The sequence below is a fragment of the Monodelphis domestica genome, chromosome 4 (genome assembly GCF_027887165.1).
Source record: "Monodelphis domestica isolate mMonDom1 chromosome 4, mMonDom1.pri, whole genome shotgun sequence".
Classification (NCBI taxonomy): domain Eukaryota; kingdom Metazoa; phylum Chordata; class Mammalia; order Didelphimorphia; family Didelphidae; genus Monodelphis; species Monodelphis domestica.
Genome location: NC_077230.1, coordinates 69,061,578 through 69,079,943, shown reverse-complemented (window position 1 = coordinate 69,079,943; position 18,366 = coordinate 69,061,578). Strand labels below are relative to the sequence as shown.

The 18,366-nt window shown below is 37.7% G+C and overlaps 1 protein-coding gene across 3 annotated transcripts in view; it reads right to left on the bottom strand.

Moving 5' to 3' along the window:
• Positions 1 to 690: 690 nt before the first annotated feature.
• DZIP3 (DAZ interacting zinc finger protein 3) overlaps positions 691 to 18,366 on the bottom strand; it is a 138,875-nt gene continuing 121,199 nt past the window's right edge. For all 3 annotated transcript variants that reach the window (XM_056793451.1, XM_007493636.3, XM_007493634.3), the window contains 7 exons: positions 17,784 to 17,885; positions 14,576 to 14,701; positions 13,262 to 13,401; positions 10,225 to 10,345; positions 9,568 to 9,711; positions 7,711 to 7,803; positions 691 to 4,033 (listed from right to left, as the gene is read on the bottom strand). In XM_056793451.1, the coding sequence (XP_056649429.1) occupies positions 3,923 to 4,033; positions 7,711 to 7,803; positions 9,568 to 9,711; positions 10,225 to 10,345; positions 13,262 to 13,401; positions 14,576 to 14,701; positions 17,784 to 17,885 (837 nt within the window). In that variant the 3' untranslated portion in view covers positions 691 to 3,922. The remainder of the gene's footprint in view (positions 4,034 to 7,710; positions 7,804 to 9,567; positions 9,712 to 10,224; positions 10,346 to 13,261; positions 13,402 to 14,575; positions 14,702 to 17,783; positions 17,886 to 18,366) is intronic.

Genomic DNA, 18,366 nt, shown 5'->3' with positions numbered 1-18,366 from the left:
TCGCCATCATGGACGTAGAGTATCCATCCTCACCAGTTCTGGGATGAACATAGAGCATGGATCTGACTCCCAGTGTCTAGGCTCAACCTTAGGGATATTTCCTTGGAGCTCATCTAACCCAACCCCATCATTTTTTAGATTAGGAAACTAAGGCCCAGAATGCTAAGAGACTTGTTCAAGTTCCACAGGTACTTGTGGACTAAGCTAGGGTTTGAGTCCAGGCCCTCTGATTCCCAATTCAATACTGATTCCAAATCCAATGTTCTCTCTCTTCTATCACCCATTTCCATCCCATCTGCATGTCTGTTCTCAGCAGCAAAATGGGAAAAATTAGAGCACTCACAGGACTGGAGATTCCCTCAGTGTTGTTTTTTGTTTTGTTTTCATTTCAAACCCTTGCCTGCTGTTTTAGTACCAATTCTAAGGCAGAAAAGTAGTGAAGTATAGGCAATTGGGGCTAAGTGTCTAAGGCCACATTTGAACCCAGGTCCTCCTGATTCTAGGCCCAGTGTGCTTACTACTGAGGCACCTAACTGCCCCATAGGTATTGTGAGAAAAATATACAATAATAGTAGAAACACAACATAAACGTCAACTATTATTACTCTGTAAGAATAGATGACTCGATTTCCTTTTGAAAATAAAAAATTCTGGTTGCAAATACTCATGCCAACACTTTAAAAGAAAGACTCAGAGAGAATTAAAAGTTTAATGACACATTTGGTCTAAAGCATACAAGAAAAACTGCTGACTTAAGGTCCACTGGTAAATAAAATTAAGACTATGACACAAGAAACATTCATCTCACAAAGGAACTGAATTTTTGTTATTCTGGAGCTGGTACAAAGGACCAGGCCTTAACACTATCTTCACTTTAATAGGAACAGAGCTCTCAGTTACAATTATAACAGTTTTCAATGTTAAGATTTGGGTGATGAGGCTTAGCCCAGGTATCCATTGTTATAAGAGTATAACAATACAATGAATAGTTAGATTCTCCATAAGGGTCAAATAGGTGAAATTTGGAGATTTTTTTAAGGGAGGAAAAAAGACTCAGTGAAGGCAGGTCTATAAGTGAACATATTATCAATTATTCAACTATTTTCTCCTTTTTGGATTAATTTTGTGAGTCCCTCCTTCCACGAACTATCCCTCCTCTGCCTTATTTGATAGCATCTATTTGTGAAGTTATTTTCATGAAAGGCCCTGTTCTAGGGACTGTAGTTGATACAGAATGGAAGGAAACATGCCAGCTGTTGTCCTGACCAGATTTGTAACTAGAAATTCCACACCTAAGGTGGATTGTTGGGGAGCAGAGGGTTTTAGAGTTGGACCCTGACAGGTTGAACAGAGATCACTGGAGCTAAGGAAGTTAAGGAACTAGAAGGCATGGCTATCAGGAGAAGAGGAGTTGTTGGGGGTAGGGAAAGCAATAAGCTAGCTATGAAATGCACTATGGCCAAGGGAAAGCAACTAGAGTGATAACAAAGAAACAGCAGCAGCAACAACAACAAACACCCAGGACCTGGACAGCATAAAGTGAATTTTAAAAGAAGAGGAGCTAGGTCCTGCATGGTGGCCAAGAAAGGGTCTGAAAATGGCAGTGGAGAGCAAGAAATATACCAATTCCTCTTGTCCCTGTGCAAGAGGGAGTATGGGAGAAGCTAACTTTGTAGTGGATGTCAAGAAGTCTTCAGAACAGGGAAGAAATGCAAGGAGATGAGACTAGAATGAAGAAATTTGCTAACAAGAGTGGTTCCAAAGGGCAGAGGAGAAGTGGAACTAGGCAGAGTTAGAGCTGAGGTGGAGAGAGAATATTGGAGGGGGAAAGGAACTCAAAAGTGGGGAGAAGGAAAGTGGACTCAGTAGAGGTAGCCCTACTTTGAGTACTCATAGAAGAAAAGGGAGGACCTAGCCTCTTCAGTTCCAGCAGTCCCCCTTCTCATCCACCCAGTGCCCATGAGAACAAGTCAGTAGAGGACAACAAGGGGTGGAATTTATTCTAACCTATTCCAGTAAGAAGGAATGCATATCCCTAGGAAGGAAACAATGCCTCTTCTAAGGCTTTGCCAAAGAATTTATGGTCCAGTAGTAAGCATAAGAAAAGTTTAAAAACAAAAATAATACAAAGTGGAAGTACCACAGAAAAGTAATTTTAAAAAACCATGTTCAGGTTCAGATATGGGAGAAATCACAACTGACTGTTAAGAGGGTCAGGGAAATCTTATAAAGGGGTTGGCATTCGAACTGGGCCTTAAAGAATGCAGAAAACTTTGACAGGTACATAAGGTGCCTGGTGCTAAGGCATTCCAGGTAAGGGGAGTAATGTGCACATAAGTATAAAGGATAAGAAACATAAGAAATAATCATTAAACAGGGAGGGAATAGTCCAGTCTAGCCAGAAAAAGGAGGTTATGGCAGTAATACAAGCAAGAGATAACAGGGACATGAACTGGGGAGGTGGTAATGGAAACAGAGAGAGGGTGGAGGGTAAAGATATTGTGAATGAAGAAATGACAGGACTTGGTAACTGATTAGATGTAGGGAAAGAAAAAAAGACAGAAAGACAGGGAGAATAGTGAACCTATCAACAGAAACATCAAAATCAGGAAAATGATCTGATTTGGGGTAGAAAATGAGTTTTTGATGTAGAGTTTGAAGAGCTAATGGAACAATGAGCTGATGACCAGCTAACGGTAGTAAATACAGAAATGAGGTTTAGGAGAAAGATGAAGGTTGAAGGAAGGCACAGATTTCAGTTATCTATTTAGAATTATTTTTTTGTGAGAGTGGTTTAGGATATTAAAGGTGAACATCTAAGTAGCAAGAGAATGGGGTAAAGGGAAAAACCTGAAGAAACACCTATATCATGGGGAGTTAAAGGGAGCAGAGGAAAAAGAGATAAAGATCATTTTATTTTACCACTCTGTAATATATTTTTAAAATATTTTGTATTATAATTATCTGTGCTTATATTTTATTCATCCACTAAACTGTAAGAGCTATGAAAGGAGTGACAGTGTCTTATCTAAACCTGTTTTTAGTCTCCCCTAGAATCCAGCAAAGTGTTTGTTCTACACATAGTAGATGCCAAAAAAAAAATGTTGAATGAATTACTGAATGTATAGAAAAAGGTAGAGAACTAATGTCACAAAAGCCAAAGGGGGAGGAAGAGACTGGTGAATAGTGACAAATGCTGCAGAAAATTCAGACTCCTGGAAAGGATTTGATAATAAGGAGAATATTGATGGCCTTCAAGAGGGCAAGTTGTTAAAAATTAAGGAATTAGAGGGTGATGAGGCATTAGAAGTTGAAAGTGCAGACTTCCTCCTTACTCTGATTTTTGGTTCCAATTAATTCAGAACTTAAGAATCTCCAACAGAAGATGAAGCAAGGAGGAAAAGCAAAAACTCAAATAATTCGATTGTGCTTCTTGCTTTTTTTGCTATTAGTATTAGAGATTGAAATTAATGAGAGAGAATTTTTTAGATAATGTGTGAATTTCTTTCATTCACAGCTTCTGAATGTGCCCACTTCTTCACCTCTCATTTTCAATCTCCTGCCTAAGTTTATCTTCTTCATTTATAACTAGAAGGAAGATGGCAGTAAATTAAAGCAAAGAACTTAAGTTTGAAAAGCTGGCACATTACAAATTGTTGCATTTAGAGAGTGGAAAGGTATGCTTACTGAAGAAAGGGAAAGTATAGAGACAGCAATTTTAAAAGCCAAATTTTGCCTAGATATTATGAATGCAGACTGAAAACTTCGAAGATTTGATATCCTCTCTTTGGTTAGCTAGTTCCTCTGCATTGGAACTGCTGTGTGCATTACTTCACACCTCCTCATGACATCGGATAGTAAGGCAAAGCAGAATTCTGGAGTCTAGAAACTGATCTCCTTTGACACCATCCATTCCCTTGCATCAGATTTTGGGTATGTGTCGGCTAGGAAGACCCGGGAATTCTTCTGGCAGCACAACATAGAGTCTGCATGTAGGACATGTCCCTTGTTGTTTCAGCCACAGTTTAATGCACTACAAATGAAAAAAAGACAAGCCCATCAGTGATATTCAAATAACTCCTATACCAAAGGAAGCTTTATCTGTATTCCCCAAGTCTTACTTGACAAATTACTGAGATGGTTGTTCTTTCATATCCCCTTCTCTACTGCCATTAGCCTCATCCCACTCTGCATCCATGCCCCTCTCTTATCCTAGGGGGAAGGGAATGTAGTTGGCATCAGTGTCCCTACTTTCCCTGCTCAAGAAAATGTCAATATATTTCTACTTTTTTCCTCGCTCTAATTTCCAAGGAGATCTCAAGGCCACAAGCACGTTATATCTCTCAAATCCCGTTTAGGGTTTTCACTAGCCTGTCTGGAACAGCGAGGTTCAGCTGACAGAGCTCCAGGCCTGGAATCAGGAAGATGAGTTTAAATCCAGTCTGACACTTAACTGTGTGACCTGGGTAAGTTACCTAATTTCTATTTGCCTCAGTTTCCTCATCTGGAAAGTGGGGATAAAAATAACATCATCTACCTTTTGGGAATGTTGTAAGGATAAAATGAAATAATGTTTGCTAAATGCTTGGCACAGCAGCTGGTACACAGAAGGCTTTATATAAATAACACCGTCAGCCATCATCATCATCCAGCCGTATCTATCACTTTGAAAACTCTTACATATATACCATCAAGACATAGGTATAGATAACTATCGAATACACATCTTCTTTATGCTTTGATCAAAAAATACTTCATAAACTTACTCAATACCTATCAACAAAAAGGGCTAATGTTTTAATTAAAAATCCCCCGATGATGGATGTATTTCCAAGACTGGCTGTTCATTGGTGACAGTGACAGAATAGGCAAGTGGTGAAAAACCTTCCTTTAAGACTTCTTGGACATGAACTGGCTATTAGTCAAGTCAGCTTACTGGACTTATTGGCTATCTGTCTTATATTTATCAACAAGAGACAGAGAGAGAAGTAATGAGTACATATGTCAGAGAGAAGGGAGGAGGGAAATGGAAGGGCAAAGTAGAAAATATAGGGCCATTCATTCCACCCCTAAAAGGTAAACTGAATGACCTATATTCTACTCACTGAGGCAACAATATCTATTATACTAAGTTTGTATGAAAACTAATTTCCTAAGTTTCTAGGCTCTCTTAAAAATTCAAGTGATTGTTCAAGATTAGGAATCCTGTGTATCTCTCTTTATAGGAGTGCAGAGATGCAAATTGTAATTCCAGTCTGGGTATCTTATATCTTTGAAACAGTGTTTTATGGGTAGGACTTGAATGAGTTGGCTATTATTCACTTCCCTGAGAAAACTTCGTATAAGATGATCTTTTCCTGTGTCAAATTATATCTCTGCAACAGAAAGTCCAGATCACAAATTGTATTAGCAATAGTGCTTGTATAGCAACAGGGCTAAGAGTTAGATTAATCTATATAAATGCCAAGAATCCACAAAAGGCCTGCCTGCCTGCCTCATGTTTTTCTAACATCAAACACTCAGGTTCTGAACATCTTCAACGGCAAATATAAGCAGCACAGATACCATGCTCAGCTGCTCTTGTGTTCTGTAATCATAGGAGGCCATCATTAAGCTGGGGATGTGATCCTCTGGCTAAAGAATGATATAGAATATTTACATCCCAACTTCTGCCACTGAAATGTTGCTTCACCATACTTGCAGGGGCCTGCCCACTCTGACTCTTACTCCTGGAGCTGTCTTCATTGCAGTATTAGTTTTTCTTCAGAGTAAAGCATACGAGAATATGAAGAGAATGCTTGACAGCTGGTGCCTCAGAACAATGCAAGTAGGATACAATCATTAGAAAGATTTGTGAGTAATAGCACATGGCATAGTATATGCAGGCAATGGAGATCAGAGACATTAATGGATAAGGAGGAATAATCAAAAGCATTCTGAGAAGACGAAGTTTGGTTTGATAGAAAGAATGTGCGAGAATCAGGAGACCTGGGCTTGACTACCACCTCAGATACTTACTTAAGTAAGCTAGTTAACCTCTCTATAGCTCAGTTTCCTCATCTGTAACAAGGAAACAAGAGTAGCTCTTACAGCACAGGAAGGTTAAAAAGATGATGTAGGCTGAGTATTTTGCAAAGCTCTGTATAAATCTCTGCTACTCTAATGACTATCTTTCTACATCCGTAAGATGATTTAGGGGAACTAGTCAAGTCTCTAGCCACTCGTATTTTAGGAGCCATGCAAAATCCAGTTTCTTGTGTAATGGAGCATGGTGAATAGAACTTGTCATAGAGAACCCAAGGTGACTGGAGTAGTCTTGTGCAGAACTTAATGTAATTATATGAGGAAATGATATATCAGCTGATGGTGCTGAATGGAATGGTCCCCTAGTGTTCACAATCCTGCCGCAAGGATGGCATAAAAGGACAAGAAAATGACCTAAGAGTCATTGCTGTGCCCTGAATGAATGGCGTGTCTGTCCACTAAGAATCATAACATCTCAGACTTGGAAAAGATCTCAAAGATTATCTAATCCAACCCCTTCTTAAAGTGAGAATCTTCTTTATTTCATCTCTTCACATAATTTTCCAGAATCTTCTTTAAGACCTCTAGTATTGGAGAACTCATGACCTCCAAAAACGTTGCATTCCATTGTTGGACAGCTCTAATTTTTAGGAAGCTTTTTACTTTTTATTCATGTTTTGTTGCCACATTTCCCCCTCTTTCTTAAATCACTGTCACAATTTTTACATTATAGCAAGCTAAATTTGTCTCAGGACTTCTGTCTGAGTATTGGTTTAAGTCATCCTTGTGGAAGTGATAATTGGAGCCAGAAAAATGGGTGAAATTACAGAGAGGAGAAGAGATAAGAGTCAAAGTCAATGAGATACTGTGAAGAGCAAAATCTGAAGTAACTTAGGAACCAAAAATCTGAGCTTCCAAGCATATTGATTTATTAAGCAATGTGTGTCAACTGCCTAACAAATCGGGACCAGGCCTCTCAGCTTCACACTGGACACCAAATACAAAAGGAGATAGATTTTTATGCACTTAGAGAAAATAATTAACAGGATATAATCTAGGATACAAGATTAGGTAATATGATTTATAACTGGAAGAAAAATTAGGTCAAGAGTTGGGAGAGAAGAAAACAAGCAGGTAGATTTTCCCAGGTATGAAACAGGATGTCACTCAATTCTCACAATTAGCAAGAAGGTGGAATTTAAGGGAAACCAAAACTTTGGTCTCAAAGCAGAGTCAATTTTACAAGATATGGAGTCAGTCTAGTTGACACAATTCTAACAGTTCTCTAAATTCTCACTTTTAATAAGGAAAAGCACAAAGAGCTAGTGAAAGAGATGGAGAAAGAGCTGTCAGGGGGGCAGGGGAAGCACAAGAAAACAGTGCCATGAAAACCAAAGAATGAGAGTATCAAGAAGAGGATGGCCAACAGCATCAAATGCTGCAGAAAGGCCAATGTAATCAAAGAGGACAAACCTCAAAAAGACACACAAACACATACCTATATGTACTTCTGTCTGTGTATGTGTGTGTGTGTGTGTGTGTATATATATATATATATATATATATATATATATATATATATATATATATGCATTTGGTTTTCCTTTGTGGTATACTGCAAACTAGAGAGCTGATGGCAGCCTACCAGGTACCAAAATAGCAAACTGGAAAATTAAAACAACTTACCTGAGGATGAAATTTATGAGCACAAGCCAGCACAGATAGGTTTTCTGGAGTGAGATTATCATGGCAGATCACACAAGGCTCCTCTTCATCACCCTACATGAAATGCATGCCAGTATGTCTTAACTTTGTTATGCTATACCACCTAGGCCAATGTGTACAGAATCAGTGGTTCTAGATACTAATTCCTCTTCTTTTTTTCTGAGGATCCTACTCTATTATTCAATCCCTATTTCCCATATATCTTCAACTTTTCTGCTGATCCTTCCTTCCCACTGGCCTACAAACATACTTATCCTTTCTACTGAAGCTATTTTTGTCCTTGACTTACTTCTCTCTTAGTTTTGTTCTCTTCTGAAAACAAACTTTTAGAATATTCTATATTCCTTATCTCAACTCATTCTCTACCTGCTCTCTCCCCAGCCCCTTATGATCTAGTTTCCCATCTCTAACTCTAATGAAATTACTCTCCAAGATCAAGAATGACCTTCATTTTAACAAAATTCTTGGCCATTTTTCAGGACTCATTCTCTTTGATCCCTTGTATCTAACACTACTGACCATTCTCTATAAGTCACACTTTTATCTCTTAATTTCCATGGCATTGGACTAGAAAGTTTCTCCTCCAACCTCTTCAACCAAATTTTTTGTCTTCTTTATGGACTCTTCATTTTCTTATAACCTTGCCCACTGGTGACCCCCAAGATTTAATCCTCGGACCACATCTTTTCTCTCCCTAAATTCTGTTTCTCAGATACCATGTCCATTATCAATTCTTTAACAATCACTTCTATAAGGACAACTTCCAAATTTTAATCTCTATCCCCAAACTTTATTCTTACTTTATAAGTCAATCAATTAAATCAATCAACAATTATTTATTAATCACAAACTAAGTCAGGCATAGTCCTGTTTATAATTGCTGAATTTCTCTCCCTGGATGCCTCTTCAGGATCTCAAATTCACATGTCAAACTTATTTCATCCTTTTCCCCCATTTATTAACACATTTTTATTAACTGCCCCAATATCTTCATATCAATTACATGTGAAATAATCTTAGACTCTTTCATATTCCTCATCCTGAAATCCAATCAGGTGCCAAATCCTATCAATCTGCCTCTGAAATTTATCTTTCATCCATACACACTCAATCTATTCCCAATGCTACCACTCCGGTTAAAGCCTTCAATACCTCTCACTTGGCAAGTATAATGGCTTCAAGACTACTCTCTCTCTTCACATCAGTCCACTTTTCACATGGATGACTCTGTAATCTTTTTGCTCCAATTCCCTAGCCACATTACTCCTCTATTTAAAAAAGCAAACTTACTAACTAAATCATATATAAACTCTTTGTCCTAGCATTCAAAGCCTAGGATAATTTCTTTCTTACTTTTCTAGTCTCATCTCACACTAGTCTATATTCTGACTTAGTGGGACTTATCATCATCCCTCTTTCCTTATCTTGCCTTCTCCTATTTCCAAGCCTTTGCTCCTACCACTGGCCTTTCTTTCCCCAGCCCCCATTTCCCTGACTGCCATGCTTTAAGTGGACTCTCTTCCTAGCCTCCCTTCCTTCAAAGTTCAAATTATATATAACATTCCCCCATGAAGTCTTTGCTTCTTCCCCTAGCTTAAAGTGGTCTTTCTCACCTGACATTTCACATAACACCTTATCTGAATGTCTTCTTTAAGCTTATGACATCCTGCCTTGTTTTAAAATTAGTTCTGTATATTTTTAAACTACTCTCCCACTGTTAAACTTTATGCCCCTAGAAATTAGGAACAGTCTTGTATTCCCAGTGTCTAACACAGTGTAGGTACTTAAATAAAAATTTGTGGAATTGAACTGAGTTACCAAATTTTTGGTCCCTTCCCATGCCACAGGGACTTGTGGATTGAGTGGTCTCCAGGCAGGGCGTGGAGGTTGATCAATGTTGGGTTTAGACTGAGGGTGGCTAGAAGGAATAGAATCAGCGCTCTGTACTCCTTGTACTTGATTCTGAAAATTAAAATATCATTATGAATATTCTGTGTCTAAGATCCAAAAACATTTAGAATTTCTTGAGGTATATTGGCCCTATGGCATGCAGAAGATTAAGAGAGAAAGTATTTTTATTTTGGCCCATAGATTCCTGATAAATTCAGCCACAACATAGGGGTTCTTTTTGTATCTTCAGTGACAAATTTCAAAAAATAGTAAAGAAAACAGGAAAAACATGGAATTTGAATCTTCATATTCTATATAAAATGAGTTTTTCTAGAAAACCAGTAATTTTATTTTCCTTTAAGATAATGTAAATTTAACTGAGGATCAGCTGGTTTGGTTTTTCACGATGCCCAGTTGCCACAATCACTGTATCAAGAATAATGCTAAACTAGTTAATTTTTTAAAAACTATTAATGAATAGCCCAAAACTTCTAGGAAAAATGATTGATTTCCTGAGTTTCTGAAGTCAATGTGATTAAATCTATTAATATTCTTGGAGGTCGCATAGGGCCATGAGCTTCTTACCTGAGATCTTTTAGGTTCAACCATTTGGGACACTCTGCGAACTATTTCATCAAATGTCAGCCCAATCAAGGATCTACCATTGGCATCCTTTAGTTTTCTTAAGAGGTCTGTGAGTTCCTTCCTGAAAGAGATCAAAAAGAATGAGTTCCAAGGATTCTTATCATCCTGTAAGTATGTGCCCTCTAATCTTGACATGAAAACATCTCACAGCCTTCACATTCAGTGTCCAGAAGAGAGAGAAACATAGGTCTACCTGAAAACCTAAAAATAAACAGAATCTTTGATATCATACTACAAGAAATTACCCAAGAAAACTGCCCTGATATTCTTGAACAAGAGGGCAAAATAGACATTGAAAGAGTCCATAGATCATCCTCTACATTAAATCCTCAAAAGACAACCCCCAAGAATATAATTGCCAAATTCAAGAGCTTCCAAGCTAATGAGAAAATACTATAAGAAGCCAGAAAGAGACAATTCAGATACCAAGGGGCACCAGTCAGGATTATGCAGGATCTGGCAGCCTCCACACTAAAGGACCTCAAGGCTTGAATATGATATTCAGAAAGGCAAGAGAATTGGGTCTACAACCAAGGATCACCTACCCAACAAAACTGACTATATACTTCCATGGGAAAGCATAGGCATTTAACAAAATAGAAGATTTCCAAGTCTTTGTAAAGAAAAGATGAGAACTAAACAGATGTTTGAATATCAAACTCAAGAGAAACATGAAAAGGTAAACAAGAAAGGGGAAAAAACGGTTTTTAAGGGATTCAGTAAGGTCAAATTGTTTATATTCTCTATAAGGAAAAATTATATTCAGCATCATGGTAGTTAGAAGAATTTCTCAGTCGTAGGATTTAAATCAATGTCCAATACTCCAAGTATTATATTTTTTAAACTTTATTAATATAATCACTTGAAGTAAAGGAATAAAAAGGTAATTATCTAACAAAAGATAAGGTCACATGAGTTGATTCTCCTACCACTCACCTCATACCACCTCCACCAAATGGGATCACAGAAAGAGAGAGCAGGAGGTGCGGCTACACAAAATTTATATCCTGCCTATGTCAGCACATAACAGGAGGAGAGTGGGGGGCTAGGAATAGTTCTGGGGTTCATATTCCAATTGCAAAATTGGTAGAGGTTGGGGTACTAAGTGGTTTAAGATGATATGTAAAAAAAAGGGGGGGAATAAAAGATTGCATCAAGAGAAACTTGAAGGAATAAGAAAAATAGGATAAATGATACCACCTAAAAGAGGTGCATGGGAGGGGGAGGGGAAGAATACCATATAATAGTATTCATATATATAAAATACTTCTTATAAAGAAGAGAGTGCTAATAGGTAATACTTAAACCTTACTCTCAGTGGAATCAGCTCTGAGAGGAAAGAGCACCTGGATCCACTGGAGTATCAAATTCTATACCCTATGTAGAAGTTCAGAGAGAAAAACCAAAGGGGGGAATGGGGCAAGGAATACCAAAAGTGAGGGAAAGAGAGGGGGAAGGGGATTTAATAGACACTAAAGAAAAATAAGAGGGGAATAAGAAGGGAGTGGGTGGGAAGGAAAGTAAAACAAGGGTAGGGATTAGGGGAATTGATTAAAAGTAAAACATTGGTATAGAAGGAAAAAGTGAAAGAAGAAAGGGCAGGACTAGGATAGGAAATCAAAATACACAGGGCAATACACAGGTGGTAATCATAACTCTGAATGTCGATGAGATGAACTAACCCATAAAACAGAAACAAATAGCAGAGTGGATTAGAAATCAAAATCCTACCATATGTTGTCTACAAGAAACACACATAAGGCAGGTAGACACACACAGGGTATAAAGGTAAGAGGCTGGAGCAAAATCTATTGGGCATCAACTGAGAAAAAGAAGTCAGGAGTTGCAATCATGATATCTGACAAAGCAAAAGTAAAAATAGATATAGTTAAAAGAGATGGGGAAGGCAATTACATCCTGATAAAAGACAGTATAGACAATGAGGAAATATCAGTACTCAACCTGTACCAAATAGCATAGCATCCAAATTTCTAAAGGAGAAACTAGTGGAGCTCAAGGATGAAATAGATAGAAAAACTATACTAATGGGAGACCTGAACCTTCCTTTATCAGATATAGATAAATCAAACCAAAAATAAATAAGAAAGAGGTAAGAGATATGAATGAAATCTTAGAAGAATTAGTTAATAGATATGAGGGAAAAAAATAAATAGGGACAAAAAAGGAATACACCTTCTTTCAGCAGCACATGGTATATTCACAAAGATTGACCATGTACTAGGGCATAAAAACATGGCAAACAAGTGCAAAAGAACAGAAATAATAAATGCAACCTTTTCAGATCATAATGTAATAAAAATAATAATTTGTAAAGAATAACAGAAGAAGAAATAAAATACTTAAATAATCCCATATAAGAAAAAGAAACTGAACAAACCAAAGAACTCTCAAAAACAAAAATCCCAAGGGCCTGATGGATTCACAAGTGAATTCTATCAAACATTCAAAGAACAATTGATGTCTTAAGCCCAGGCCTCTGTTCCTCTCAGGACAGAACCTTTTTGTCCATGAGGTCATGCTGTTTCTCTTCTACGAGTTTCTTCTCAGACTCTTTTCTTCTCTAGGGGAAGCAAGCTAGGAGGCAGGTCAGAAAGTACTGGTCCTGGACCCAGAAAGACCTGAACTCAAATCTGACTTCAGACACTTACAAGATGTATGACCCTAGGAAAGTCACTTGCCCTTTGTCTGTCTAAGTTTCCTTGACTGTTTTGAAATGGGGAAAATAATAGCACCTACTTCCCAAGGTTATAAGGAGATAAGATTTGTAAAGCTCTTGACATGGTGCCTAGCACACAGTAGATACTTAATAAGAGCTTTTTAAAAATATTCTTTCCTTCTTAATATTTGGTAAATAAAAGGATAGGCTTCTCCAATAGCAAAAGAAATTTATTTTAAAATATGTCACCAAAGTAAACCAACATTTAACAGCAATTAGTATGATTTGTGTCTATACTACCTGCTATATTCTGGAAAGGCAGTTTTTAGCTTATCCATAATCCTCTCCCAGCTGATCTTGATGCGTTCATTTCCCATGACTGTCTCAGAAATTCTGGTTTCCAAAATTGGCACTTGTGTAGGTTGGGCCATACCTGTCACCTAAAAAGATGATATTGTCATTGGCATAGAAAATCTTCTAATTCACTACAACAAACATTTCTAACATACTTAAATACGTATATATGAGGAAAACTCTATGCCAAGGGCTGGGAGTACAAACAAAAATAGTTCTTGGCCTTGAAAATCTTACATTTGGTTGGGCTATTGGGGGGAGTACCACCAGTTATAGAAATCTGAAGAAAGTTAAGGACTCTAAGATGCAGAGGTAGAGAATGCACATGGACAGGAGAAAACATGTGCAAAGGTGTAGGAATGGGAGATGAACATCGAGCTAAGGGAACAAAAAATAGTGAGATGTCAACTTAACATCAAAAAATCATTTCCTGATAAATAGTTATTTTTAAAAATGCAGAATTGGGTCCCTCAAATGATAATGAGATCTCCATTTCTGGAAGGCTTAAATCAGAGGGTGGAGCTGAAGGACCAATTGTCAGGAAATGCTTCAGAATGAATTTTAATCTGGAATTAGGACAGGTTGGACTAGAACAGGAATTCATAACCTGAGGTCTGTGGATATATTTAAAAGGATCTAGTAACTAGGAAGGGGAAAAAATTATCTTTATTTCAATATAATTATTTTCCTTTGTCAAAGAGGTCCACAGCACAAGAAAAGCTTAAGGACTCCTGGATCAGATGATCTCTGGAGTCCCTTCACACTCTGAGACTCCATGATTTAATTTTTCAATTGTCTTTTGGAATTGGGTGAAATCATTTGATGAAAATAACAAATGTTGGGGCAACTAGGTGGCTCAGTGGATTGAGAGTCAGGCCTAAAGATGGGAGGTCCTAGGTTCAAATCTGGCCTCAGACACTTCCCAGCTGTGTGACCCTGGGCAAGTCACTTAAGCCCCACTGCCTAATCCTTAACACTCTTCTGTCCTGTAGCCAATACACAGTATTGACTCCAAGACAGAAGGTAAGGGTTTTAAAAATAAATAAATGATTAAAAAAAAGAAAATAACAAATGATTTTGTTCTCTAGTGCAACCCTTATTCCTCCATTTCCTAACAGTTGAAGAAAATGGAAGAGGAAACAAAACATAAGTCCTAAAAAGACCACAATAGCAACCACTCTAAAGGATTTCCCCAGAGCTTACCTCTGCTATAAAAAAGAAAATTTCCTATATATCTATTAAATAAAAAACTTCATTTACCAAAGGTGGTCTAGTCTGGTTAGTGGTAGAACCAACTCCAGGATATGATGAAGCAAACTGAGGAGAATTGGGGATCCCTCTCAAGGGATTTTCTTTCATGATGTGTTTTCCCAAGAAATGCTGCATCTGCAATGAGAGAGAGAGAGGGAGGGAGGGGAAGAGAGAGAGGGATAGTGAGAGACAGGGTGGTGGTGGGGAGAAAAGTGAACTATATTTTGGAGTAAATCTGCTTGATAGATACAAAACATGCAGCACATCAGAAATAAAATGTGTTTGTATAAGAAATGAAAAGGCAGATTAGAATATTAAATACCTACTATGTACTAGTTACTAGGCACTGTCAGGAACTTGAGAATACCAAAACATCTGTAAAAGCTCTGTGTGTGTGTGTGTGTGTGTGTGTGTGTATGTGTGTGTGTGTGCACGAGTGCATGTGTGCGCATGAGCGTATTGGATTAAATTTCTAAGATGTCTTCAGCTCTAATAGTCTTTCTTTGAAAAGGAAACCCTGATTACATCTCAGGATACCAACAGGATATTTTCAATAAGTCTGAAGCATCCATTGAATCACAGAATTTTAGAACTAGAAGAGATCTTAGAGATAGCCTGGTCCACCTCCTTCATTTCATAGCTGAATGCCAAGTCTATTAAAAGGTACCCATTTTTCTCGTGTGTGTTAGGGAGAAGTCACAAACACATGCGAGATCTCCAGTACCTATTGGCCTTTCACAGTTAGAATGGGAAGGTGGGAAAGGTAAAGCATGGGAAGAATGCTTCTGAAGCTTTCCTGCAGTGACTTTGAATGAAGAATGCTCACTGATTTCTCTGGTCTTCTCAGAGGCTAAATAGACTTCTAGGATAAAAAACTAATTCCTTTGCCAACAGTTGCTGGCTTAAGGTCTTGAGACTGACCCTACTGTAGTAACAAAGAAGGGGCCTAAAAAGGAAGTAGAAGAAACACTCAGGCTTTGGGGATGTTTGAGACTAGATGACTTACAGAAGGAATTCCAGTATTACATGAAATTAGACTAGATGACTAAGTTACTGTTATTCAAACCCCTAAATATTAAATGGTGTATAAGAAAAACAAAAATAAAAACAGTGAGTTTGGGCAATGATTAGCCAACACATCTAGCTGAAAACTAGCCTTGGATTGCTTGCTGTTAACAGCAATGTTAACAGACTTCCCAAGTGTATTACAGTCTACAGTCTGGGCATTATTTATTATTCCTCAATTTGCAACAAAAATACAACAAACCATATTATGTATGTAAGATAGATATGGGGAAGCTGGGCGGGACAGGCTTGTGATTTTAGTGTAGGGAACTCCTGTTGCGGAACCTCCCTCCATCAATGCAGGTCAGCAACCTGTCAGTAATGTAAACTCTTGAAGGCCTACCTACAACACTATGAAGTTAACCAATTTATTTGCAGTAATATAGTTCCAGGTGTATGGCAGTTAGTCAGAGGAGGCAGGTCTTTTTGATTCCAAAGGGTATCCTCTCTCCCCTACATCCCACTGCCTCTCCATAATAGCAACACTCTTTATGTCGGTATAGTGCTTTATAGCTTACAAAGCATTTTCCAAACAAATTAACTCATCTGATCTTTACTGTAGCCCTGCAATGTAGATACAGCCAGTACGCTTTTCATTATTTTATAAATAGTAAGAATGAGGCTAATTAAGGCCTTTGTAATTCACATAGTAAATTTGTAATAGAATAAAAACCTGAACCAAAATCTTCCAACTCCAAGCTCCTGGCTCCTTCTACTATACTTTTATAATAAAAACAAAAACAAAAACTCTTACCTTCCATCTTAGAATCAATACTATATATTGGTTCCAGGGCAGAAAGAGTGCGAAGAGCCAAGAAATGGGTTTAAGTGACTTACTTGCCTAGGGTCGCACAGCTAGGATATATCTGAATCCAGATTTGAACCCAGGACCTCCTATGTCCAGGCCTGAGTCACCTGGCTGCCCCCAATTTAATACAATTCTAAACAGGACAGAAGGCTGTACCAGACTAACCCAACTCCAACATTAGTAAGGAGGCACTGCTTAAAAGAGAGGTTCATGGCTGAGTCTTCATGGAATTTGCCACAGTAGCCTGAGCTATGGTAGATCCCACCGAGCCATGAATGCTGTCTGGGAACCCAGCTTTGCTAAGTTTAGAGTGTCATGGACACAGGGAGATGGCCTGTTTGGCCGTGGCAGCTCTCCAAGGCCATCTTCTATGTTGTAGAGGATCTGAAATCAGTTTTGGTGAGGGATGACTCACCTCTGAAATCATGATCTATTATAGTAATATTAAAAAGTGAAAAACACTTGTCAATAAGGACTTTAACTGACAATGTCAGCTAACAGAAAATAAGACTAGACGGGCAAGTGGTAAAAGGATGGGAAAGTCTTGATTAGAGGGGTAGTAATGTTAAAGAGTTAAGGAATATAGAAATATAGAATAGTCTGGGGTATAAGCTAAAATCCAACCTAGCATTGAAGTGGGAGGTATTTGACAAATAAGGAATACAAAAAATCTAGAAGTGTCTCCTAAAGGTAGATGTATAAGAGAAGTTGACTGAGAATGAGTGAATAAATAATTTTTTAAAAAAGGATTTATTAAGTGCCTGCTATATGCTATCCATTATGATAGGCACTTGGGTTACAAATGCAAAAGTCAGACACTTTTGCATTTCTACTTTAAGGAACCCATATGCTAATGGAAGGAAACACATATGAAGAACAGGAAAAGAAGTTGCAATTTAGAGAATCTCAGGAATTGTGAGTGGAACCAAAAGACAATCAATTTGTCAATCCTTTCTAGTAGCAATGATCTGACTGGAATTCCAACAATAAGAGGTAGAAAATTGGGTACGACGGGGAGGGGCGGGGGGTGTGTGGAGGGGGGGTGTCGGGTAAGCAGCAATGTTTAATTAAATTTTTTCAGATTCTCTAAATGATGAAGATATTTTATACAGATATAACCTAATGCATTATGATAGTTTAGTAGCATAAGTTTACTATCTTTAAGTGTAAATAGAGACTCTTTACCATCCCCTGATGTGTGTGGATATATTTCTCCCTAGAATTCACAACATGTGCATCTTCAGTTCTGGAGTACACAAAGTCTGCATTTTATAGCACTGCCATATTATGGCATTACATGCTTTATCAAGATGAAGATGACTGAAAAACCCAATATTTTTTTACCAATATATCAGGACTGGGTGGTGGTGGAGGAATCTGTACCAGAGGCAAGCAGTTTAGAGGAAAACCATTCTTCACCAGAGCAATTTGTTCATTATACTGTGTCTGGAGAAAGAAGAAAAACATAGTTCAGAGGATAATCTATTCTGAAAAAACAGGGTTTGAAATTAATTTTGAGTTAGTTTACATTCTTAAAAGTAGAATAAGACTATAAATATTATGTAAAGTGTGACAGTCTACTTTAAAAATTGCCTTCTGTTAGTGGAGGGAAAAATTAATATTAATTTAAACATCTCTACCAATATTATGTTCGAATCAATGGCTCTCAGTCACTCTCTGCTAAGGCATGAATTCTTAAATGTGACTCCAAAACCTGAAGTTTAACATAGTTTTCCTTTCTTGGTGACTTTGCTGATATCTCTGTTTATTCTGTATTATATTATTCCTCATGTTGGGAAAATGTGGTCTTTTAAAAGAAAACATTACATTATTGCTTCTGTCCCATCGAACAAACAACTCACATAAATTTATATAGCACATTTGGATTTACAAAGAACCTGCACCTCACAAGTTCACAGTACAAAAA